The sequence below is a fragment of the Brachyistius frenatus genome, unplaced genomic scaffold, assembly GCF_029030835.1.
Source record: "Brachyistius frenatus isolate BFR_SWC_R1_liver_20210118 unplaced genomic scaffold, ASM2903083v1 Contig_120, whole genome shotgun sequence".
NCBI lineage: Eukaryota > Metazoa > Chordata > Actinopteri > Embiotocidae > Brachyistius > Brachyistius frenatus.
In genome coordinates, this window is record NW_027210719.1 from 993,405 (window position 1) to 1,019,520 (window position 26,116).

Genomic DNA, 26,116 nt, shown 5'->3' on the forward strand with positions numbered 1-26,116 from the left:
ATATTTGATATTTGATTTTATACACTTTATTAATCCCCGAGGGGAAATTTCTTCACTACAGCAGGGGGGCTCTCAGGGGGGAGATGCTGCAGCAGGCTGCCACGACCGCAGCGCCAGGTAACCTGACCTGAAGTGCATGTTTTTGGATGATGGGAGGAAGCCGGAGAACCCGGAGAGAACCCACGCAAGCACAGGGAGAACATGCAAACTCCGCACAGAAAGGCCCAGGACCGGATTCGAACCCAGAACCTTTTATATTTATTTATATTTTATATTATAAATTATATAAATAAACGTATTTATTTATAAATAATATATAAATGATATATTATAAAATATAATAGATAATTAAATGTAATTATTATATTTTATTAAATATAATAAAAATGTATATTAAATGGAATATATATATATATATATATAATAAATATTAGAATTTTTTTAATTAATTTTTTTAATGCAAGAAACGGAGGGAAGTGTATGATTGACAGATGTGAGCTGCACCCATGTGTGTATACGGTTCATATCAGTTTACTATTTCCTACCAGGCTCCGACCATTACTACACCCGCTCTGTGGGCCGCGCATGCGCATTTCGGAAAACATTTGGTCAGCAACCGTGTCGGCGACGCAAAAAAAAACCAGCGTTAGCAGCCAGAGCGGCGGCAGCATCACGCAGTGGTAAAGGTCAGATACAGGGGGGGGAAAAAACCAACAATATCCACAGGTAAGTTCCTCCGTGAGACGCGTACCTACCGGCTGCGTAAGTGTAGTTTGTTCTCCGGTGTTTATTTGTCTGTTGAATTATGCCACACGTCCGCGTAGTAACGTTGTAAGCTAACAAAGCTAATTTAGCTAGCCGCTACACCGGAGCAAACGGGACGGAAATAATAACATCGTTTAAACAAAGTTTAAATTTAGTTTCAACCACTGCGGGCTTGTTGTTGTTGTTTGTTTGTTTGTTGTGTGTGTGTGTGTGTGTCTGCGCATCGTAAAAGCAGATTATTTACGGTGTGTTGTGAACGGAGCTAATGTTTGTGTCTTTCTAACGATGAAAGCGACGTACCGTCACGTTGTTGTTTTTTTTAATGAAATAAGAATAATACAAATAAAAACAAAAAACTGTTCTTTTTTTTTGTTGTTGTTGTTTTTTTAGAGTAACAGCCCGACCTCAAACTTTGCACAAAAAAAAAAAAAGTTCAGTGAACGTTAGCTGCAGTTAGCACCGACGAAACGTTAGAAACCGGAGCTCAGCTGTTGTGATCAGAAATGATCCACATCAGCAGTTAACTCGGTTCCGGTTCGTTTCGCGGCAGCTCGTCTCTCCTCAGTAACGACTGACTACTTCATCGTCCACTCGGCTCTTCTGTAATTCCTCAGATGAGTTATTATTGTGTAGTTTTACTCTCCTTTTTTTTTTTTTTTTGGGGCAGATTCGTAGTACACGTTGCAATTTCAGGATGGCTGACTGCAGATCAGCTGCTCCTCCTCCTCCTCCTCCTCCTCTTCCTCCTCCCTTTAACATTTCAACCATCACACTGGTACCAAAAAAAAAAAAAGTAATAAGAAATATAACTACTTGAATTACATTTGATTCATTTTTCTAACAAATGTGGAAAATTAAGCCTAAAAGTGCAATTTAAAGTGTGTTCACTGCTGTCAAACCTTTTTTTTTTTATTAATGTGAATTTAAATTAAGATTGAAGTTTGTTTTAAAGCACGTCCGGCTAAATAAATCACATGCGGATCAGAAAATATGTTCCTGTATTCATGCTCAGTGATGACAGAAGTATCAACAGGGTTGTGGACCTGTTTGCCACATATGAGCTTTTTTTTTATTTTATTTTTTTTAACCAAAAACAATATACTGATGTAACCCATTTGTAATCACCAACATTTTGACGAGGAACTGCAATAAAATTACATCTATTTCTCATTTATTTTGTAATTTCATTACATGTAACTCCCTATGATATATTGAGAAAACACTGCAAAAAAAAAACAACAACACTAAATGCATGTTCATATTATTCACGATGCACTGAAGTGATAATTGCCATGTATTTATTTGCAAACTGGAACACGAGCAATAAACATGTTGATTTGTTGTTCGCAGGTGCAGGTGTAGGAGAGCCCTGCGGAAGGAAAAAAAACGGATCCGCAATGTTGAACCCGACCAATGGTGACCCAGGACACGTCGTTGTGAATTATGTGGAGGAGTATTTGGATCTGGTGGAGTCGCTGCCCTTTGACTTGCAGAGGAGCGTGTCCCTCATGAAGGAAATTGATGCCAAGTATCAAGGTAAAGAAGCCGGTTACTCTTTTCAAATCTCTCTGCTTCCTCCAGAACTGTATACTAAAGTGGTTTCATAAAAATGTATTATAATTAATACATAGCACACTTAAAGGATTCACTTTACAAATCTTTTAGTTGATTATGATCTACAGAGAAACTGATATCTAGACAGACTTGCCTCCATATATATATATATATATATATATAGCCTACTGCTCTAATGTGGTAGTAATAGTATAAACTCGACTCTATTATAAAGGCTCATTGACATTTCTTTAAAACATCTACTTGACTAAAACAAAATCAACTCAATAAAACAGGCTTGGTATGTCTGACCCGTCTTGTTTTTATATTTGAGTCATATTTCTTTCACTCCATTTGTAAATGAAATGAAATGAAATAAAATGGTCAAATTTGCATTTTCTTGTTTTCACTCGAAACTTTTTTTCCCCCTGAATTTATTTTTCGGCCAGATGTTCTGAAGGAGCTCGATGATGCTTACGAACGTTATCGCAGGGAATCGGACTCCCTTCAGAGGCGCAAGGTTCAGTTGTCCATTCAGAGGGCGTTGATCCGCAGTCAGGAGCTTGGAGATGAAAAGATCCAGATTGCCGGTCAAATGGTATGAAAATAAAAACACCCTTTTGGCTGCTGTAGTGAAACTCATTTGCAAACTTTCAGGTCTGAATGTGTGCGACTGACTCGAGCAGTGCTTTTCTATAAATGTATTTGTCCGAAAATCTAACCTGAATGAATAAAACGGAGAAAAGACATTTTATAGAGCTTTTTAACGAGGCCTTTTTGTATTGGGGTCTAATGTCCATGTAACATTTACATTGAACTGAACTCGGTACAAGAATAAAGTTCTGTGAACAAATGAGCTCGTTGGAGATTATTAATCCACCTGACGGGGTTCAGAAACTTACTTCATATTTGACATGTTTGGAATGTCAGTTTGAACAAGTTGTCTCTTGTGGAACAGATGTTTAGTGGACAGTGTGTGTGGTACTAATTTCAATATAAAAACTCCCCTTTAGTACTTTTTGTGTCCATCTATAAAGAGGGGTTGGCCAATTATAGGTTTAATTAAAAGTTAGCTTTTCAAAAACATGATGCATCCAATGAAGCTTGTATAACCTTACCAAAAAAGTGGTAGTTAAAAAACAACAACTTGGTAGGTGTTTAGTTTCCTTACATGTATGTTAATGAATTGCAGATAACGGTAAAAAAAATAATGTCCTTTTTTTGTTGTTGTTGTTTTTTCAGGTGGAGTTGGTTGAGAACCGAACACGACAAATAGACTGGCATTCTGAACTTCTGCTGTCTTCTCAAGAAGTCCCAGAAAGTCACGTTCCCACGGCAACCTCCACGACGACCACTGCAGCATCCATGATGTCCTCATCCTCTGCTACAGTCACTCCGGGCAAACCTGGACACCATGACAAGAAACGCGATGAGGTTACCCCAGGCTCGGGAGGCGGAGACAAGGCTGGAGGTAAACGCTCAAGACGCCAGAAAAACGGAGAAACCCGGGAGAGTTACGGGGGTCTGGATCACGCCGAGGAAGTGGGAGTGGGGGCGTCTCGCGAAAAGAGGGCCAAGACATCCTCTAAGAAGAAGAAAAGGTCGAAAGGCAAGTCCGAGAGAGAGGTGTCCCCTCCGGACCTGCCCATCGATCCAGACGAGCCCACGTACTGCCTGTGCGAGCAGGTGTCCTACGGCGAGATGATCGGCTGTGATAATGATGAATGTCCCATCGAGTGGTTTCATTTCTCCTGTGTTGGGCTCCATCATAAGCCCAAAGGCAAGTGGTACTGCCCCAAGTGTAGAGGTGAGAATGAGAAGACCATGGACAAGGCCTTGGAGAGGGCTAAGAAGGAGAGGGCCTACAACAGGTAGCTCGCCCTGCCTGGCCCAACGAACACTGTAGTGTCCACATTTAATTTTATCCGTCTTTGTTTCTATTTCCACTTAACACTTGTTTAAAATAGAGTAACGAATTGATGAGAGGGATCTTGTAAATAGTTATTTTTGTAACTGCTGAGGAATGAGATCGCCCCCTCCTGGTTGGGAGTATTTGTAAAGTTCAGAACGAGACCATGTGCATGTTTGTAACCAGCTGTTCTGCACTTCACTCCCCTCTTTGTTTTCATCATGCATGCAACATCACCAGTTCAATTATATATGGTTCATTAACAAATAAAACATTTCTAAACTAAGAAGACTTTCATGATCTGTGATAACAGTACTCAACGTACCTTTAACATACCTGCAAGTACTGCAACACTACAGGGAATATAGACAGTAAACATAGTGCAGTGTGTAGAAGATATGGAATGAGTTCGCACAAAAGCTAGATGAGTCTTTTTCAATTTGCCTTTTTCTTTTATTTACAAGTACTGGAAAAAGTGACATGGGGGGGACAACCAGTGCAAAATCTGTACATTATTTCAGTTGCAGGTTTCTTATATACACGAGAACTGAAAGGGGTCGTGAATACACTCTGTCATGCATGTAACAGTTCACAACACAGCAAAAGACACGGTGTAAAGATGTCTGATTTAGTTGTAGTCCGTGATGCTCGGGCTGCTCATTCTCCCACTGCCTTGTGAAAATAAACTGACAACAGTTCGGGTGCACAACAACAACAACAACAACAACAAAAAAAACAAAAAAGGACCCATGACGTCATTGATGCACCTTCTGAGACATTTAACATAATTAGTCATGGGGAGTTATTACAGCAAGTTAGAACACACCAGAATTTGTGGGTAATGGCCCTCAAGTCCACAATGACAAAACATCAAGGCAAGATTCAACACATTTCCCCCTAAAGAACTGGAAAAGGGGAAGAGAATAAAAAATAAACCCCTGTTGGCGGGCAAAATAAACAACAAAAACAAAACATTCTATGAAGGGAAGTAGAAGGTAAAGTGCATAAAAGCTCAAAATTAAAAAGGTGGGAGGGGAGAAAATTAAGAAGTACTCCACTAAAACTTGCAGCACACACGCAGCTTAATGGAGAGAGCAGCTGTCAGGGTTGTCAGGTCAACTGTCTCTCCAGCTTTGTTCTACGATGGCAGACACCCGCTTTTCATACTCCCGTTTGTTCTCCTGGTACAGCTGAGCTGCCTGACTGTTGGCTGGACTGTTGGGGTTTGGTTCATCAAGCAGGGACTGGAGAGGGGAGAGGGGGACAAGATTTATACTGAAGGTGAGAATGTTTTATTGGAAAGTAATCAACCTGCATCAACCTATTAACCAACTTATTTGCTCAAAAAGAAAAATCCTAAATTAAATATAATTTCCAAAATTATGCAGTAAACAATAATTTTTCACTTAATATTTCCACTAAATGAATAAACACGACATGAAATATCATTAAATACAAATACTCTAATAGTCAAAATGATGAAAAAAATCAGAGATTAAAATAATAGTTCGTTGCAGCCCTAAACCTTAGCATCAAATTAAAAATCTCACTGCATTTGCAAACATTTGTATAAACTTGAGTTAGTATGAGAGTTCATTTTTTTTTACAGTTTTATATACATTGCTGCTAAAACAGTCAGTTAGCAATTTGTAATCATTAGAAAATGTAAGTACAAATCTGATATACTTTCTATAAAGTATAAACATGCACACATTTAATTTAATTTAGTAAAAACATCAAAACATTTTTATTGGTTACAGCTTTTCACTGTTAAAAGAGATAATCTGCTTATGTTGCAACACAACACGCAGCCTCATTCATCGCTGTGTGTTGACACTTCTTACCTGAATAGATGTAAGAATAGAGGACACATCATAAGTGGGACTCCAACGGTTTTGTAGGATGTCTAGACATATACTGCCATCTGCATAGACTGGAGATAATAAAAACATAATTACACACCGCTCACAGGAATCAATAACTCCATAACGTGGCAGCAGATTGACGATGTTCCTACCGTTTGGATGAAACATCTTTGACACAAATCGCACTGTCGGGGGTTTGTTGGGATATTCTTCTGTAAATTCTACAATGAGTTTAAATGTACCTGTGACAAAGAAAGAAACAAAGGAACGCATTCATAACTCGTTCTGCGTGTTTGCGGTGAGGAACGCAGAAAATCTGTCAACGAAACACCATTAAAAGGCTGAATAATAGAGGTTTAACAACTACAGGGAAACTCATTCAAAATCATTTTAAAAGATGAAAGATAAACTGACCTAATAAAATTCACAACATTTAGTTGACTATAATAAAGTAGTTGTAATAAGATTCATTGTGAGTTTCATATAAGAGACTAACATGAAGTTTGAGTCAAATCAACCGTCTGGAAATTTGCATTCACTTCGCCAAATCCTAAAAGAGGGTGCGAGGTGTCGGACGTGTGATATATCGACATTATTCCTTCATACAAAATATAACAAGTCATGAGCACGGAGAAATACCTACCATCCTCGAAGGGAGTTCCTTCAGGGCTGTGAGGTGAAAGAAAAAAAGGGTACGATGTCATTCGTGTCAAAACTCCACAAACGAACGGATAAATCCACACTTTTAGAAAAGCGTATTCATTTCTCACCCAAATATGACTGCGTTCCACGCCATGATGTTGTTTTCAGATGGGGCACCACTGACTCCAGCTGGAGGATCCTCTTGTAGCCTTCATAAACAAAACAAAAACAAATAAAATTGTTGTTACTACACAGATTTATACAACTAAACGGATTTCTCTAGTCAGTGCCGAGACACGTGTACCTCATAAATGAATAAACATAACTTTACCAGGAAACACGGCTGGTGCCGCCAACTCTTGACTTTTAGTAGGAAGACACTAACAAATCATCTTTGCTGTGCAGTTTACTCATTTTACCCTGAAGACGTGTGATATATATATATTTTTTTTTCAACAAATGTGAAAATCAATCAAAGTCAGTGCCGTGAATTGTGTAAATATTGAGCACTTGTATTTTATTTATTTATTTTTTTTAGCAACGAGCTTTCGGACACACGACCTCGTACTGAAACTGTCCTCTCCATGTCTCACTTCCACAACAACTTTAACTAGAAGTCGTGTCCACAGTCTCGCATCTGGAAAGACCTGTCCACAGTCTCACATCTGGAAAGACCTGTCCACAGTCTCACATCTGGAAAGACATGTCCTTATTTTGAAGGCAGGCAGGCTCTCTGGACAGATGCATTATGCAGTAGAAGCTTTAAGAAAGGGAACAACCCTTTTGTTGTTGTTGTTGTTGTTGTGGACAAAGTGTTCATGTTATTGTTAGAAGAACAGTTTGATGCTGACTTTTTTAAAAAAAAAGAAAAAAATGCAGTATATATTGTATATGACACGATTTAATCTTGAATCGGATTTTCAGGGTTAATTAATACCGTCATTTTGTGAAGTTGAAATCTCGTCTCCAGATTAAATCTCGTCTCCAGATTAAATCTCGTCCCGAGATTATTATTCAGATCCACTAAAACAGGATAGCTCGTGTTTATTAGCACCGGAATGCTAATATTAAAGAAAAGGGGTCGCGGGGTTACACGAAGTAAAGACACGTCAGATTTAAATGTATTTTGATTATAAATGGCCATCAGTTCACCCCCACCTCCACCTCCTCCACCTCCTCCACCCGTGGGGCATTTAAACGTTAGCAGCCCAACTAGCTCAACTTAGCACTGTTAGCTTCTCGCTAGAAGCGAAGCGCCTCTAAAAAAAAAAAAAAACATATTTCACCTTTTCAGGTTAAAAAAAAATACCTTAAAATTGCGTTAAGATTGTATCTGACTTTGTAGAAGCGTGGCTAAATGTTTTTTTTTAATTATTATTATTATTTTTTAATATAAAATATTGGTTAGCACTGTCACGCTAACGTCACGCTAAGCTAATACGAGCTGTTTTGACAAATCATCGCAAAATATCTGAACGTCCAAACTCACCGTTTAAAATCTCTCATAAGCCTTCTTCTAGCCGGGGTTGACATGGCTTAATTTGTTAAAGTACGTGCCGACAACACCAATATGTTGGCAGAATCGTATTTGATCAATTCTTTATATTGTATTTTAATGTCTATTTGACAACTTTAACGGCGGCCCGTCGTTCTCTCGATAACCCTGAACATTTGGTTAGCCCAGATAGGTTTACTGGACGATACCACTTCTCGGGTGAAGTGTGGGGGGGGGGGTGGAATGCACGACTGCTGAATTTACCGGAAATTTCTATCTTTAAATCATCAACACATAATGTGTTGTTACAGAAGGTATATTTGGATAAGTATTATGCTTTATTTTGGCAAGAGAAAGGCATTTAATACGTTTTAATTAACGGGTTGTTTTTAATCTCCCCCCCTCTCCCCCCGTTCTGGTTGAGACTGTCGTCTGGCGCGGGTTGAGGTCACAGTGACGTATGTTTGTGCAGCGCAGCTATGACGCGCTGTCCTGGTGACAGGTGTGTCGCTACACGTGAGGCTGCATGTTCTGGTAGACAATACTGGGGATAAAACGAGACGGACAACATCTGGATGACTGTGGTGATTTCACAAACATGTACTGGGTCTAAATATAGCATTTCCTTAGGTTCTTTCAAATTAAAAAAAAAAAAAAAAAAAAAAGTGGAGAGATGGAGAAAAGATGACCAAGACCTCTTTACCAGGATACAAAAAAAAAAAAAAAGTTAAGACAAGTTGTATGTACAATAATATATGCAAGTCAAGTTGTCCAATAAAAGGCCAGTTTTAACTTTTGAAAAACGTTTTTTTTTTAATTGCTAATGAGATACATTGAATGTCTTTGCATTGCTTTTATTAATATCAAGTTGAGACAGAAACAAAGTTTAAGTACTGGCAGTGGTTCAACACAGATGTTTACTTTCAGAACATGGTTATTTTCAACATATTCAAACAAAAACAAAAAACACGTTCTCTTTTAACAACACAAACAAAAATCTACTTTGCATCTAGCTTTATCAGTTACGAAATTCCGGCTCCATCCACAATGGGCCTGCTGTTTACAACAACAAACAATAATGTCAATGAACGGACCACTCAGTGGCTTTAAGGCGAATAAATGTGTGTTTTAGGCTTACATGAAATTCTGGCAAAAAAAAAAAAGAAGAAAAGGACGGTCTGTCAGCCAGATCCTTGTACTTTAGGACCCATGGTATAGAAGCATGGTGCTGAAGAAGGTATTGTCATAGAACTGCTCTGCTTTCACGGACTTCTGGTGCTCAACCTGGCTGCCTGCAGTGCTATTGATCTCAGGCGAGTCACCGCGGACGTGCTGGCCGAGGAGGATTTCTGCAGCGGGGTCATTTGAGGAAAAATCCTCACAGTGTCTGTCACCTGCCGCTGCGAATGAAACAGTCAAAAGGGCATATATGTCATTACAATTTTAATCATATTTCTACCTCTGTAGAAAAAAATAAGCACTTTGTGACCGCATTTTAACACAACAAAATGTCCTAAAACCCTTTGGATTAAACACAAAACACGATCAATAAATTGTGAAATATGCTGCAGAGCCTGTTGTAACTCCACAAGTTTTGACCTGAAACCTGCTTTAATATAGGTCACAGCCTGATCTGTGCATGCTCTGACACACAGTCTGTAATGTTTGACACAGTGACCTAGTGCTGTTTACCAAGAAAAAAAACCCAACATGACAAGCAAAGGGAATTCAAATTAGAGTCGTGGAGTATAGTTCAATTATGTGGATGTTTTACAACCTTTCATTTCCACTCATCTGAAAATTATAGCCTTTTTTTTAATTTTTTTTTTTACACATTTTTGTAAAAAGGCAACAAGGACAGGACTTGACAGATTCATGAGAATATATCAAGAAAACAAAGGCCACCACCATCACATTTATCAAATGTATCGCCATTTAATGATTTCACAAAGTCAAGTACAAAGCTAAACCCGCTCAGTGCTGAAAGCACTTGAGTTCTCCACATTCAAAGACTTTACACTCAAACCTTCTGCCATTTAACAAAAAACAGAAACAGAAACCACCTTTAACATGAAATAGAAATACTAAATACAGAAAGAAGAATTTCCCTTCGTATCTATAAAAGTTGAAAACAACATACATAAAGTTACTTTTCAATGCAGCTCAAGAAATAAGGCTTTTTGCAAAGTGTAGAAATCCATTCAATGTCTCTCGAGCGAGACACACAGGACTACTGATTGCAACATGGCCAATCACCAATTTTGAAATCTTACAGGGTATTATTTATGAAACATACACATCTGCAAGCCCTGCTAGTTGCCTAAAAGCTTTGCTAACACGCACATAGTAAACATTCATCATACTTCAGACCAAATAAACACAGGAAAAAGAAGAGGAGCAACCACATCCCGAGCCCATGGACCACGACAGTACATCTCGGTACAGGACGACGTCTACAAACTACAAGAAAGCTGCACAGTGAATCACTTATACTTGACAAGCTACATTCATGTTGGGATATGCTTTGGCATAAAATCTTTTTATTTTTTTTTAAATATAAAACCGCTTTAGCTATTGTGGAACATCAGCACACATTATCTCACTGTACATACTGAAGAGTGCTTCGGCACCCAGCAGTTCTTTATAATTGTCAACAATTGAACTTGATTTAAAAAAAAAAAAAAAAAAAAAAAATCAAGAGAACTTGATTATGTAAAATTTATCAAACTGGGGAAAAAACATTTAGACCTGTTGGTTGAGTATTGTATACAAAAGCTTTAGCTATTTTCCGGTAATCTCCAAATCAAACAAATGCTACAGAAATCCACTGATGTTCCCAGAACAAGGCCAATGTTCACATCTTTAGGTGACCAATAAAGTTGCCCTTTTTCTTACAAGGGAACGCTGCAGAATTTGAGAAACTAAAATTAAGACCATTTTTTAAAATGTGACTTTTTTTTTTCCCCCCTTTCAATTTAAGCCAATACAAACTACATTCGCACTGGTAATTCAAACTCTGCTGTATAATTGTGCAAAACAAGATCCTCTTTTTATTATTAATCTTAAAAAAAAAAAAAAGGATAACATGACAATCATCTGTATATCTGGACGGATGCATATATATATATATATATATATATATATATAACGGAATGAATCTTAATACTTTTAGCCATCCAAGCATAGTTAGGTACATGAAAAAGTAGAAAATACATCACGCACACTGCTATACATCTTTCAAATGTAGCTCACCACCAAATGAAAACAAATGTATTATTTTTGTGTGTATTATGCAAAAAAAACAAAAACAAAACGGAGCCAGACGATACAGACAGCAGGGTGTGCCACTTCACACACAAGCCCTCTACAGGTAGGCATAAGAGTTGGTGCAGCGACAAGGGGTCTGCATTGACGCCACAGTGATGACCTCCAGCTCCTTAGTTGCAGGGCTCGACCTGTCCTGTCCCCCCTGGTCCTCACACTGATCCATGGGCCCTTGTGGGGGTGCAAAACCATTCAGCCCAAATGCAAAGGTTCCTGGCCCACCTGAGGTTACAGTCGCTGCCAGCTCCGTGCTCATGCTCTCCATCTGCGGCTCTCTAGCACCACCTAGTGGCCCATTCCCATTCAGGAATTCGGCTGGCATGCACAGGCCTAAGAGCCAAGAGAGATAAATCAATCTGCGGAAAACTACGCCAGAATGACAGACTTATTTTGGTCTCTTGTTCTTCCTGAATCCCTTTGAAAGCATTTCTTTCTTTAGAAGATGATTTTACTTATTTAAATAAAAGTCTCACCTGATGAAAACTTTTTAAAGTATTAGAGATCTTGGTTATTGCTCAGTTTCTATTCATTTACTTTTTGGGTGGTTTCTAAACTTTCACTCGTCTGTACTGCAGGACCTTCAGCTGTGATTAAGAGTTTGAATCATAATAAAAAAAAACAACGACAACAAAAATATTTGCTCAATTTGCTAATCCTCAGATATCATAGTTTAACCAAATGATTTGTGCAGACTGGATCTTTTTATGTCTACATAGGATGAACATAAATTTGTCATTATATTAGACAAGTCAAGCCATGGACACGAAACCGTATTTAACAGTCTCGTCTGTTGCCTCAAATATCTGTGCATTCGTCTAAAAAAAAAAAAATTGTACTTTGTATATTTTGATTGCAGCGGTCTTGGGATCTATTCATAATAAAAGTTCAAGCTTGAACACACTGATGTCATTTTCCATTAGGAGTAACTCAAAAGACCTAAAACAGACATGATTGAGCGTAGAGACCTACCGTTATGTCTCGCCTTCTTTCCTGGGTTTCCTTCCATGCCATCAAAAGACCTCTTTCTGTTGGGAACGCCATTCAAGAAGCTGCGTCCCTGGATGGTGGGGTGAGCGTGGCCCCCATTCCGGCTCATGCCATTCAGAAAAGCCCCGTTATGGGACTGAGCCATGTTTTGTTGGAAGTTCTGGGCATTGGAGAGAATTTCAGCGCACTCCTGGAATCCCTGCGCGTGGGCCAGGTCAGCCGCCGTCAGCCCACTGGCATTCCTCATACTGCACAATGGGAGGAGGGAGTGTTAGAAACGTTCACTGTACGTTTGATCTACACAAAAAACAAACAAAATAAGACAAGCCCAAGCGCGCGCACACACACACACACACACACACACACACACACACACAGACTCATTAAGCAAACATTCACGCACACGCAGACAAACAGATGTATAGAAATAGCCTGTGCTGCTCTACCCTCTCACATCCTCTTCGTCATCTTCATGAGAGATGACGACTGATCCCTTTTGGATCATTTGCATCTTCCATAGAGCTTAAATCTCGAAACAAGTTTCCACTTAATTAGGGAAACATGTCCGCTGCAAAAGGACATGGTTAAGACAACTGATGATATGCACTTCTGTATCTTAATGAATCCCCGAACGAAATCCAACAGACTGAAAAGGATGACAGTGACTGGTGTCCAATGATCCGCTGAATCCAAAGGAGAACTCTTCTGTAGGTGATGTGAAAGCTCTTTTCTGCAGGACAAATGTCGGATCAAGGAGTAGCTGAGGCCACAAAGTGCACTCTGCTCAAGGATTTCTGCAACGCTGCATCCAACTTTCAAGCAAAGAACTCTTCAGAGACAATTACAAGATTGAGAAGTTCATCAAGAGGAAACCAGGATGTAACCGATGTATCTTCAGCAGAGACGTCATAGAATTCATGGTTAGGAGGTCAAACTGCAGCCGTCAAGCATCAGAAATCCAAACTTCTGTTGTCGGGAAGGTAAAACTTTGGTCGTCTTCTTGTTTCAAGAAAGATGAAAAATGAGAGACAACGGCTCTGCAACTGTAAGAAGTGTTTGTGCAACTGTTCATAACTCACAATATAGTCTGTGCACTGTGTTACAGTTGTGTTAACCATGACCAGTTGCAGCTGGAATAAAGTGATTCTCTGAGTGCCGTGATGAATGAGCAGACAGGGCTGTGACACGCATATCTCCAATTTTCCAGACTTGTATGTGGCACTGCAGTACAGAAGCAATGTCACTGGGAAAAACAAACATCGCAGATAACTAGTCCTATCAATGAAATAATAATACACGAGAATAAACTCTCAACTGTATGTTGTTGCAGCAGTTATGTATCAGTAAATAAACGTCTAGATATAAGGTGGTTGGATTTTTCCAGGTGCTGTACAGTTAGCGTGCAGAAACATGAGCCTGCTTGTCAACTCTCTACAAGGGTAAAGGAAACATCCCACCAACCAATAGATGTCTATCAGCTTAATGATGAGAATTTCTCTCTTCTCTGTTGACCAATTACAAAACAATGCTGCACTTGTTCTGAGCCGAAATGTCATGACACTGCAGAACGAGTTCTCTGAGCAAACAGCTAAGTCTTTGTCAAAGAACTGGGACTACTGGCCCACGTCCAACCTGGTAGTTTTCTATTAAAATGCGAAGAAAAGTTAATCTGCTGGATATTTAATTAACGTAGCAACACAGTAGAGCATAAGTAATGCAAATCTGTAGTGAATAAAATAGTATACTTGGTGGGAGCCTGAAGAACTTTATGAAGAAACACTTTTATATTTAATCTTATTTTACCATTTACTATGTTAAAACCCAGTGACATTGACTTCCACACAATGAGGCAGAATTTAACGTACACAGTAACTGTTTGGTCATTCATGGTGTTTAGAAATCTCTCATTCTCTGCTTCTTTTTTTTTTTTTTTATCTAAGCAATTGTGCAAAAGCAAACATTTCAAAAACTAGTGCACATGTAAAACATTTTGTAAAGAATTGAAGAATTAAAAAACAAAAGAGTAAAATGAAAAATCACACAATAACTTGTTGCACATTACCCGTCCCCTTCAAAATTAACGCTTCCAACGGATCATTTCAAGAGAGTAATTACATTTATACGAATGAACATTTTGTGATGAAGGTAGATGGATTGGTCTCACTCGAAGGAATATTAGATGCTGTTTTTAACTCTCAGTCAATTCAACACTTTACTACCCCAAAAACTAAAATCTCTCTCTCTTTGAACAGAATTGTTCCCGCGTAAAGCAGTGAACCAGAGAGGCAGTGATGAATAAAATATAGCTGGGAGGAAAATGATGTATAACAAATTCATGGTATTAATATTTAATCCTGACTGTCTACCACATAGCCTCCGCCCAAAGTGAGCTGCGATCAGCTCCAGCTCCTCGTGACCCTGCTCAGGATAAAGCGGGTATAGATAACAGAGTGTGTTGACGTCAGTTTAAATCCCAACCTAATCAGGCCTAATCTCCAACACTTAACTTTGAAGACTGTGAAGTCGCTCCTATGTATTAAAGAGCTTCCATAGATTATTGCAGCCTTGTTTAGGGATTAGACAGAAAGAAGGAGGACTTTCAAGTAATGTTGCATTAACCTTTTTGGTGTCTTTGAAAAAAAAACATTTGGAATTTTTTTGAAAACAGATGAAAGAAATTAAAAATAAATACTAATATTATCAGATAAAGTCACTGTTGCACAGCTACCCCCACTCTCTAAGTCTCTCTAGGACTTAGACATTAATTTTTCCCCTAACCCTCTTTCTGCTTGAATAACTCAAACTTAAAAGCTGTGTCTCTTTGAACTACAAAAAAAAAAAAAAAATAAAATCAATATTCCTTTAGTGAGACCAGACATCTACAGTATACACCGATATCCTCAAAAATTGTGTACATTAATAATTTAAGTTTTGTATGGGAATTTAAAAAGGAAGCGTTAATTCTTTGTAAATGCCTGGTATGCTTTGCTTTTCGGTCCTAAGCACACAATATGTATCTTCTCTAACTATTGTCTAATCTTCCAGAGGCAGCCTATTATCATGCTACATGTTGACATGGGACTCACGTGATTAAACCTGTCCATATAAAGGACTCCTATGGTTAGTTCACAAAATAAAAAACAAATCATAAATAAAAAACAAAAGGCTAAAATACAGGAACAATCATGGATAATAAGCAAAGCATGCAGGTCTATAACTTTAGTTTTGATTCATAAAAACCTAGCATTAAAACCAATCACCGCAAGAAATACCTCAACAGTTTGCCAGTGTGTAGATAGGAAGCGATAGTGAGAACACTCAATGCCACAACAGTGCGGCTATCCCAGGGAACGGGGCAGACTCAGCAGTGTCTATTCTCCCCTCTAGGATTACTTGAAAAAACCAAGTCATTTCCAATTCAATGGCTGCAAAACATTAAGACGTACGGTTCTGGTTCTGTTAACAGTATAGAAAACTTCTTTTTGTAACTTATTGTCACTTTCATAAAGGAAAAGGTGACAAAGATTAGATGTCAAAACAGGCTATGAGATTGTATATAGGGTTAATACTGAGACATACAAAATGAAACATTTCTGTGTATAAAGTAAAATATCTGGTACAGGAAAATGACAGTGAATAACCATTGCAACAGGATGATGTTAACATTAGACAGTTCAGTACATGGTGCTGTGCAAATCTAACCCATCTCACTCAGCTGCTCTAAGCATGTCTGCACTACTCTCATCACCGGCAGCCTCTAAGCACTGTCCTGCCTGCTGCTAGCTTGCTGCTGGACCACTTTGAGGCTCATGACAAATAAGGAGGAAAAAAGGTTTTAATGGCAGCTTGTTTTAATGATGCGGCTCGTGTTAACCAAATACATTTAGGATTAATTCGATAAAAGGTTTTAAAAAGGTTGTTTCATGTTTGAAATTTGGTTTATCCTGTAGGTGGGCACTGTGGATGCTATCGAAATGACCAGTTTTTGGATGTTATTTTTGTTTTGTTTGAAGGTTTGTATTTATAAATTGCATTATGTCTTTTTTTGATGAGCAGTGATTTCAGCATGAGGATTGTCCCAATGTCTCATTGGGGGTGTTTTTATTCAAAGAGGATCGGCCCGGAGGACTGCTTTCGGATTCTGATGTAATACTGTTGTCCCAGTGGAAAGCTGTACATGATGATGACACTTCCCTCATTATTCAAAAGCATTAGGCCTTTAGTCCAGAACCAGAGCACTCCAATGGAAAAGGTTTCAAGAAACAAAACGTGTGTGTGAAAGAATTGGAGCGGAGAAGTCCATTAAATTATCCCTTCAAGTTGAAGCCCACCATGACACAACTGGGATAATTATATGAAGTTCCGGTTGACTTTGTGTAATTCTGTGGAGGAGAGGTTTAATGGAATTGCATAAAAACCTCTCGAGGTGAAAGCTTTTCTTCATATTTCATAAACCTCCCAGAGGTATTAGGCTCATCAAGCCAGCTGGCAGCCATCAGGTGCTGTTGGGCCATTATTGATCATCTGAGGCCAGTGCTGTTTGCGGTGAGTCCAGAACCAGAGTCAGTCTTTATCAGCAGCTGTTCGGCCAGCTAAGTGATGAATTAGTGGTGAAGGCAGCTGGAGAGAAAGCAGGTCCTCCTAATGACTAAAAGATGGATCAATTTAGGGTAATGTCTACTTCCACCAACCTTCTCTTTGCCTCTTCTGTTGTCTTCCACCAACAAAAGGCTTGAGTATCCAAGTGCAAGGAAAAGTCACGGCAGATGTGTAATTACAGACTAATTATTTCTACAAGTCAGATGGCAAGTCGCAGACCTTGACGTGTGTTCAAGATCAAGAAGAAGAAGTGAGGTGGCACGAAGTGTGAATGCGAAGTGAAAACGAGGGCAATTCACTCAAGAACACTCGCAAAGAAGCCGAGCAGATAGCCGAGAAGAAATCCAGAGAAGAAACATCTACGATAAAGCCGAAGATTCAAATATGTCACCATAGTTTATCGCCCACATCATTAATGTGACATGGCAAAGCACGTTTGTGTTAACGGACATATGTATAGTATCATTGCTGTGAGAGGTTATTCTGCAACTATTTGAAGGCATCGTTTTTATTCGTAAACATAACAATTAATGTTGATGTGAGAATTGTAAGCCTCTGCAAGTTTCATAGAAAAATAAAGCATACTCCACTTAAAATACTGCGGTTTATCTCCGTAAATCCTGAAAGACTGATGAAACACTCTCCGGTGAAAGCATGCGAGTCATTAAGCCGTTGCTAGCTAGTTTTAACAGCACCATGAGTCCCACCGTGAATAGGAGCCCAAAGGAGCTTATTAGATGTGGGACAGCAGGGAGCTTAAATCAGATCTGAAAGAAACCCCCACACAGAGGTGGACCGTAAAAATACAGATCTTGGACTTTCAGTCTTGAAGATTGAGTGTTCAAGTTACCTTCAAAGAGGAAATTTAGAAAATCTGATCTAGGTTGGAACAATCAAGGACAAATACCTTGGAATAATGTCGTGGAAAAGATCTTTTAAAAGGCCTAAAATTCTTGAAACTACTTGGGAATATATTATGCACAATTTTCTTTTGAGCGATTGTAACATGAAAAGATTATAATGATGGAGAGCTGCAAGCTCAGTATGTGACACGGTACACATAAAGGGCGAGAGATAGCATCTCTAATCGTATTCATTTAGATCGGCAACAACTATATTTATACTAAAAAGACCAAAGCTTAAAACTTGTGGGTTTAGATTTGTCTGTATTGTGTAATAGTTTTAAAAATATATATTATTATTACCAGCCTATTGTCATAAAATAGTTTATCAAATTCAATAAACAAATATTTATTAATTAATTTTGTATGACAATCAAGAAACTAGTTATAATAGCTGAAAAGGTAAATATACAAAATATATGAAGGACTGTCTATATCTTTTCTTTTTGATTCTTTGCTACAAGAACAAAAATGTACAATCAAAATGAGGATTAGATCTGTATTAATGAAAAATACAGCAAGATTTAAAAGTTACATTTTTCAACACTAAATTTATTTTTTAAACATTTTTTATAAAATGAGCAATATTATCAACATGAAAAAAAGATTTCCAGTGATATATGTTGCATGTCTTTGATACAGCTGAGCCTATAAAGCCTCAGTTTACTTTTGGAGTAGCAATTTGCAGATTAATAAACTAAATGTTTTCTTATCAAATATCCAGCGTGTCAAACTAAAATCACTTAAATTTGGTGTCTTTTAACACAAATGTACTTATAGACACTTTTCTGTAGGACACATAACAGTAGATTTTCTTCTTTTTTTATGTGTAAAGCTTTGGTGAGCAGTTATTTTAGTTAGTGCTTTATTACCTTATTTATACATAAAACAAACTACAGACAAATCATTAGGTTGGCAAATGTTTGACAGCAACTTAATCCTGACTGTGGTGGTTTATTTTGTCATGAGCCTCATTCCTACCTGGTGTGCCTTAGTTTCCCTCCCAGTTGTGCCTCACTATATTTCTGGATCATAAATTACAAAAATAAAACAAAAAACAAACTTGATAATAAACTAAACTAAATATCTCTGATCTGCAGGGGAAAAAGGACATCACATATCATTTCATCAAAAATAATACTCATCAACTGATAACCAAATGCACATTACGTAACATGAACAAGAAGTGAAGCATTTCAAATGGATTAATTTGCTAAACGGCCAAAGCAACCAGGGTTTTCACAGGCTGTGGAAAATTAAACTTCAACTACGAGTTCAAAGAAGACCACTCTGGTCTCACAGTCTGACTTATAATCAATTTGTCTCTGTTGTCTGGGTCAACCTTTATCATTAGAAATATATACATCGCATATATATAACAGGATATTTCTTTTGCTATTCCTTCATTTAAATGAAGTGCCTTTTGCCATTAGGCGACACTTTGTGAAACTATGAGGAAGAGATTACACATGCGTGTTCCCATAACCATTTAATAACTAGTGTCAGCATTGTCTGCATTCCTTATTGAAACCTGAGAAGGACCCAAGTCACGAGTCCTAACACCAGATCATACTTAGTGTTGTCAAATACAAACGCTTTTTCACCCTCATTTTAACATGAAACATATGACTACAACTCACAGGACAAATTTCACTTTTGTCACGAACAGCATTTGGTGAACTCAGATTCATTAGACACAATAAACTGTGTATCTGTGAACTCCCTGGTAGCTTGGCGTTTCTGTACTTCAATGGTACCACAAAAAAAAGGCATAAACTTTGTTGCAGAAAATGAAACCGCAAGTAAACCATTAATAGTTGAGCTGAAAATAAAAATAAAATAGCGAACTGAGCTTCTAGACTGGTGAACCAATCATTAAAATATACTTGTGTTAGTTTTGTGTTTTGGCATTAAAACACCTCGTTATGCAAACTTGGCATCTGGCCAAACCAAACATGAGCCCATAAATTTCACTATCATTGAGTGAAACCAGAAACTCAAAGTATTTTTTACACTTACATAACACAGGATTCTGTAAGCAAGTTAAGCGCTTACTTCATTGAGCTGAAAAACAAGACTTGCGGGAAATAATTACTATGATGTGTTGAAACATATATGATCTGTGATTTGTAATTGTTTCACCTCCCTGCACGTCTTGGATCTACATTTTACAAAACTGGAAAGATGGGTAGTGTCTTTTACGTCTTTGTTCATGCTTCAGGTACATCAACAAAATGTTTCTAAAAATGGAACAATCCTGGCAAAACAAAAGACACAACTGCCAACCGTACAGGTGTGGCTGAATAATACAACAGCTAGAGATTATTATATCTTAAAATACTGGTATAAAAATAGATTTATAATGTCAAATCCATCATCAATACATCCATATTTTGTTTTATCCAAGTAATAACGAGCACTCTTGGTATTTTTTTTTTAAGTCGACTGAGACCTGTAGAAAGCAGACATCAAAAGTCTTGTCTAAGAAATATAATATTTCAGTTCTCATGCAGTAAACTGAAAATGTTAAATATAGATATATAGATATAGTATGTACTGTAAAGTTGATGCGTTTTCATTTTATGCAACAAGCAGCCTGCAGCCTTTTTTTTTTTATATAATTACAGTAAAAACGTCTTCAGAAATAGAGGCAGTGTGCATTTGGTCATCCAGTCAAGCTGTATATGTAAGACACTAATCAAAACAAATGTTAACAAAGAAAACCACACTCTAGGTTTAACAAAGATCATGCAATATGGCCTACTAGATAAAAACAGTTTATCAACCTTTACATTAAGTTGTCCTCATGTCGATGTAATAATCGTTTCGGGTTTTCAAAGCCGTTTGTGAAGATCAAAGGCGTCTGCAGAGTTAATCATCAACTTTTTATTACCGTGCAGCTCCCGTAATACAAAGGCAATATAAACGTGTCTGCTTAAAGTAAATAAAAATACACTTATGAATCATTCTCTACGAGTCCAATTTGTTTTACACGCGGAGGGCAACTTAATGTGAATTGTTGCAATGATGAACAACAATTTCAAGGATTAACAAAATGTGTCACATTTTCGAGGGAGCACCACCAATTCTATTAATATTTAACACCACATCTCCTGATTAAACTGCTGCAGTGGTTGAAGTCTCATACGTGGGATTCTGTCTTGTAGCAGACATTAACATACTACAACAACAAAAAAAAAAAAGTCAAGTAGTGAGTTAACTCAGCTCAACGTTCTGTACGTTGTCCCACGCAATTCTTTGTATTTGATTAACCATATCTCTGTCAACACTCAAACTATTCTGGGAGATGTAAATATTGACACAGTTGTCTGGTGTGAATTGTACTACCAGAGTGAACACAAAGCAGCAGGACCAAGTGGTGTTTTATTGTACAGATCTTTAAAAAGACCTATTCTGCAATCAGTTTGAGCCGTTTTGAAATGTACGCTCACATTTGAACAACATGACTCACATTGTTCACTGTCGTATGAATACACACAACCTAAACTGCTTTAGTGTAAAGTTGCCATTAAATAGAGCAGCTTTTCGCCGGGTGTGTCAGCCATTGTATCAACCGAGTTAAATGTTCCACGTTACAGTTTTCAAGTTTGCCAAAATCTATGTGTTCAAACCTGCACAGTGAATTTGCAGATCCTCTGACTTATCTGTCTCCGTCTACATCTTTGTAGAAGCCACATATCAACCTAGCATTTAAGCTTCATCGCTGCTCTGACTCGAGTTTGGCGGTGATCCCTCGTAAAGGTGTAACTGAGATGTTGGATAGTACAGAGGAAAAGAAATGAGGGCACAGGACTGATCACAGGACTTACTCAGCTTTCGCTCCCTGAATCAAGAGAGCGTTGATACAATCCAGACTGCCCGCACGAGCAGCCTTGTGGACGGGCGTCTCGCCCACATAGTCCTGAATGACGACAAAAGTCGGCGGTTATACTCAGACTGTATTGCGCAACAATAAAATTACTATGAAACAAAACACTTGTATATTTCAGACACTATATCTATATGAAGTTTTTAACTCCCTTACTGACTCCTATTATGTTCCCAAGGACAGACGCCACAGAAAATATAACAGGGTGTAACTCAGCAGGGCTGGGCCTGAACTTTTCACCCAGACTTCACCACTTCCCACACACATTTTCAGTTACAAGTTAGTAAGAGTGCAGATGGAAGAGGGGAGGGGGAAACACACACACACACACACACCAACAAGGCTGTCTCTAACCGCAATGCAATGTAGGCCATGCTTATGCTGTTCCCCTGCCCACCAGTCTGGTCTAAATATTATGAATCTAGGAGACGGATAATCACAAATCCTAGAATTTCCTTGTGTGTTATTTCAACATACGCCGAGCAAATTCAAAAAGGCAAATGCAGGCAATGTGTTTCACGATGACGACAGCATATTATGTCATTGTGATCTACTAATCTGATTTCTTTCAGCGGAGCATAAAAATATAGCCCCAGTGCATGAAAACCCATAAAGAGGAAATAATGTGACGAAAGGAAATCCAAAACAGTGTGGCTGTAACTCCACTATCAGAAACTGTGATGGCGGCAAATTATCAGAATATAGGTCAAGTGAGCGAGGAAGTGGAAACACTGGTAGGGCCATGACCCCAAGTTAGAGTGATCCTCCATGATGGGATCATCTGAGCTCAACCTCTCACATAGCTCTGCTCTTAACAAGCACACATTTTCCCCAAACGTATTCTGCATACTTTGTAAACGATCATGTTTATACAAGTCTCTCCACGAAATGTTAACAAGACAGCCACCCTGAACTGTAGAGTTCACCAGTGTGCATCTGATCTGATGTCCCGTACCTGTCTGTTAATATCTGCACCAGCTTGAAGTAGCCATAACAAACACTCAGGGTGGCCCCCGAACGCAGCAATGTGAGTGGGCGTCTGCGCAAACCTGGAGGTGACCGCGTTCACGCCACAGCCCACCTGGACCAGACGCATCACGCACTCCAGCTGTGGAGAAGGAGAGACGTGAGGAACGCACAGCAGGTCAGACGGTTACACGCAGGATATTCATTCATTCATTCATTGGTTTCCAAGGCAACGGGCAGGTCAAGACAAGCGTGGCACCGTAAGCTGGTTAGGCAGAAAAATGCAACGCTGTTGTGTGGACTGGTTCAGTTTCTTCAGCGCGCTTTGCTTCTTTTTTTTTTTTTTTGGGCATACATCCAACTTCTGTGCAAACTATAGGTCTGCTTTTTTTTTTTTTTTTTTTTCCAAAGTGGAAAACTACGTTTTTTTTTTTTTTTTTTTAAGGTCAACAAACAGTTTGTTAAGAAAATAGTTGTAATCATTGGAAGTTATCAGCCAGCCACACATAAGGCTTGAGGACACTTTTGCGGTCATGTATATCTCCTGGTTTGAGCTTCTTGTAAAGGTGAAATGTTTGAATAATACAGATATTATATATTATATTTCAAGTAACCTTTCAATTTCCTGGTCAGCCGTTTCATTTAAAAGGCAATTAGCTAATATTAATAATATTCCCAAGATAAACATCATTCAATACCAAATGAATTGTGCGTATTGTACAATACGCACAATTCATGAATAACTGGATGAACTGGAGGCAGAATCGGTTAAACGTTAACGGTGCATTGTCTGCCTCCAGTTGACGATGGCGGCTTTTACGGTCTGATCAGTTAACGGTTAAGGCAAAAAAAAAAAGAAAAAGAAATCAGGAAATGGCCGAGACGAGGCTCACGACGGAGAGCGTTGACGCTCATTCAAGGATACGAATTCACCAAATGTTCGTTTAAAAACAAGCCCTGCTTCGTCAAACGCTTCCCTTAAAAGAAAAAAGAAAAAGAAAAAAGGAGCTACCTTTCCGAAATGAGCGCCCCAGTGTATGGGCGTCCAACCGTAGAAAGTGTCCTCCACCGTGAGGTCAGCCGGGTTTGAGGTGCACTGAAGGAGGGCGCACAAGGCACCGACGTCTCCATCCCTGCAAGCCCGATGGAGAGGGAAGCGGCTGTTCAAGACCTCCTCGCTCGAGAATCCAGACTCCACTCCCACCGACATTGTAGTATAAAAAAAAATACGAGCTGACTACTTCAGAAGAGATGGTGAAAGGACTTAGCTGTTGTTTGTTGGAGCAAACGGGGGTGTCCGTGAATCAGGACACGCGCCACCCTGACTGGTGCTTCTTTCTGCCCGACAACACAAAGCAAACAGCGCAGAGCACGCGCCCTCCTGAAACTTGAGAAGCGCCGAGTGAGCCGCAAACTCCGGACTGGAGTTCACCTTCCCCACTTCCTATTATCACTGCTGGATTTTTTTATTTTTTTTTTTTAAATTATATATCCGTATAGTTTAATCATTTATTTTGGGAAATGTTTAAGTTAAAGGAGTTCTTTTTTTGTTGTTGTAAGAAGGTCATCTTTTGCACATTTTTTTCTGGACCAATAGTGGGGGCTAAAAAAAAGCCAGTCCTTAAAACTACAATATCTGTCTGCGTAGGGTCTACACCATTGGTAGGCTAAATACCCCGTGACTGGCTAAGGAATCACCATTGGTTTCCTGTGTGTTTCAAATTAAAAACCACGTTTCAAATTAAAAGCCCTCTGGCATTAGTTCCAGCATGAACTATAGCAGCTGTTCATGCAGCTGGGAATTGGAAATGTAACTGCTAGAAGACTAGGTAGGCTCCGGTAACTAAGGCTAGAGGTTTCACCTTGTAATAAGGTAATTTCTTCCTTTCACCAGTGAACACTCCCATATCATGTGACCTCAGACTTAGGTCGTTTTTGAAGGCACTAGTTGCTCAAACCAATGGGATTGCCACAAACTGTTTTAAATTCATCATGTAAATGTACTTTGATGGCAAACATTTTGCAATAGCCCACTGCATACTACAAAAACTTTAACATCCAAGTCCAGACCAGGACTGATGTTGCATGTTTTCCCCCTTGTTTCGTATCTATTCTGCAATATAGACTGCATAGGTGGAAACTTTATTGATGTATTCAGTGTCACAAAAAAAAAAATCCCATCACACCAAAATGAAAAAAAAAAAGAAACCCTGAACAGACTGCCAATGCAAACCAGAAAACAGCCACTTAGCAACTCTCAACTTTGAATAGTTTTACTGCCACCTTCTGGATTAGGTGTGGCTTCAAATTCAAATTCAGATCCCACACTTGGATAGAAATACAACTTGAAAAAAACAGAAAAGGACAAATATATTAGAAACAAAAAGTAGGCTACTTAAAGCATTAAATGTAAACCTGCTGATTATGCAGAATGGACACTGTCTGTGTATCATTATTATGATATAGAGTGTTATTATTGATGAGAATAGGCAGTATTTTAATGTTGTAATTAGTTGGAGGCAACGTTAACTTCTTCATTTAGTGTTGTATGTCAAATCTGTGTATCCATTAAATATCTTGATATAGTTTTGTCCTTTTTTGCCACAATAACCCTCCTTGCTATGAAAGTGAATGCTTTTATCTCACTGGGTCTGCTTATTTTTAATTACTTAAGCATTACAACTCTGAATACTGTTTCCGCTATAGGAAAATAGAAAATACGTGTTGTAAATTTGACTTGGCTTAAAGCTACTGTAAAGTTTTCATATTATGATAGCTCTGTAATCATCAATCAAGCATGAATCAGTTTGTTGAATTTTTGAGTCAGTGTCATCTAAAGCCCGTTAGTCTTGATCTGAAACTCAGGGACACTAAAAATGAATTTTGTGTCATTAGTTTATTTCTGACTGAAGAAATATAATTAATATATGCAACTAAAATGGCAACAAAGACGTTATGCTTCTCATGTTATATATCTTCTTTACCACAAGATGGAAGTATACAACAAGACCTGGACAAACACGGTTCTGATCCGTGTCACCAGGGACTGACACAGATAATGATAACACAATACCTGCTTTTCCTTTTTAATTTGTTTTTATATTATTGGCATTATCAATATTTTTACATAGGGTTTGCCTGTTGTAAGTATATCGAACATGAGCTACCTTCCTTTTAAAGCAAACCTTTTTGTTTTTTCTGTGAAGTATTATTTCTGTG

General features: G+C 38.4%; 3 protein-coding genes across 5 annotated transcripts; 1 reads left to right on the forward strand and 2 right to left on the reverse strand.

Annotated features, from left to right (window-relative positions):
* Positions 1-637: 637 nt before the first annotated feature.
* On the forward strand, positions 638-4,517 carry ing1 (inhibitor of growth family, member 1). 2 transcript variants are annotated; one of them, XM_069713595.1, is made up of 5 exons: positions 638-726; positions 1,433-1,540; positions 2,116-2,301; positions 2,769-2,917; positions 3,562-4,517. In XM_069713595.1, exons 3-5 carry the CDS (start codon positions 2,163-2,165, stop codon positions 4,192-4,194), a joined length of 921 nt encoding a protein of 306 aa, XP_069569696.1. In that variant the 5' UTR covers positions 638-726; positions 1,433-1,540; positions 2,116-2,162; the 3' UTR covers positions 4,195-4,517. The 2 variants fall into 2 exon arrangements, with proteins under 2 accessions (XP_069569696.1, XP_069569695.1); XM_069713594.1 differs by lacking the exon at positions 1,433-1,540.
* A 150-nt stretch (positions 4,518-4,667) lies between these two features.
* Positions 4,668-8,404, reverse strand: ube2al (ubiquitin conjugating enzyme E2 A, like). The gene is made up of 6 exons (XM_069713596.1): positions 8,225-8,404; positions 6,864-6,944; positions 6,737-6,762; positions 6,246-6,335; positions 6,073-6,161; positions 4,668-5,472 (listed from the first exon to the last, which is right to left on the reverse strand). Exons 1-6 carry the CDS (start codon positions 8,266-8,268, stop codon positions 5,344-5,346), a joined length of 459 nt encoding a protein of 152 aa, XP_069569697.1. The 5' UTR covers positions 8,269-8,404; the 3' UTR covers positions 4,668-5,343.
* A 664-nt stretch (positions 8,405-9,068) lies between these two features.
* Positions 9,069-24,327, reverse strand: ankrd10b (ankyrin repeat domain 10b). Of its 2 annotated transcripts, XM_069713699.1 has the most exons (6): positions 23,910-24,324; positions 22,887-23,039; positions 21,873-21,964; positions 12,524-12,789; positions 11,777-11,884; positions 9,069-9,630 (listed from the first exon to the last, which is right to left on the reverse strand). In XM_069713699.1, exons 1-6 carry the CDS (start codon positions 24,105-24,107, stop codon positions 9,431-9,433), a joined length of 1,017 nt encoding a protein of 338 aa, XP_069569800.1. In that variant the 5' UTR covers positions 24,108-24,324; the 3' UTR covers positions 9,069-9,430. The 2 variants fall into 2 exon arrangements, with proteins under 2 accessions (XP_069569800.1, XP_069569801.1); XM_069713700.1 differs by lacking the exon at positions 11,777-11,884 and having other exon boundaries at positions 23,910-24,327.
* Positions 24,328-26,116: the final 1,789 nt, after the last annotated feature.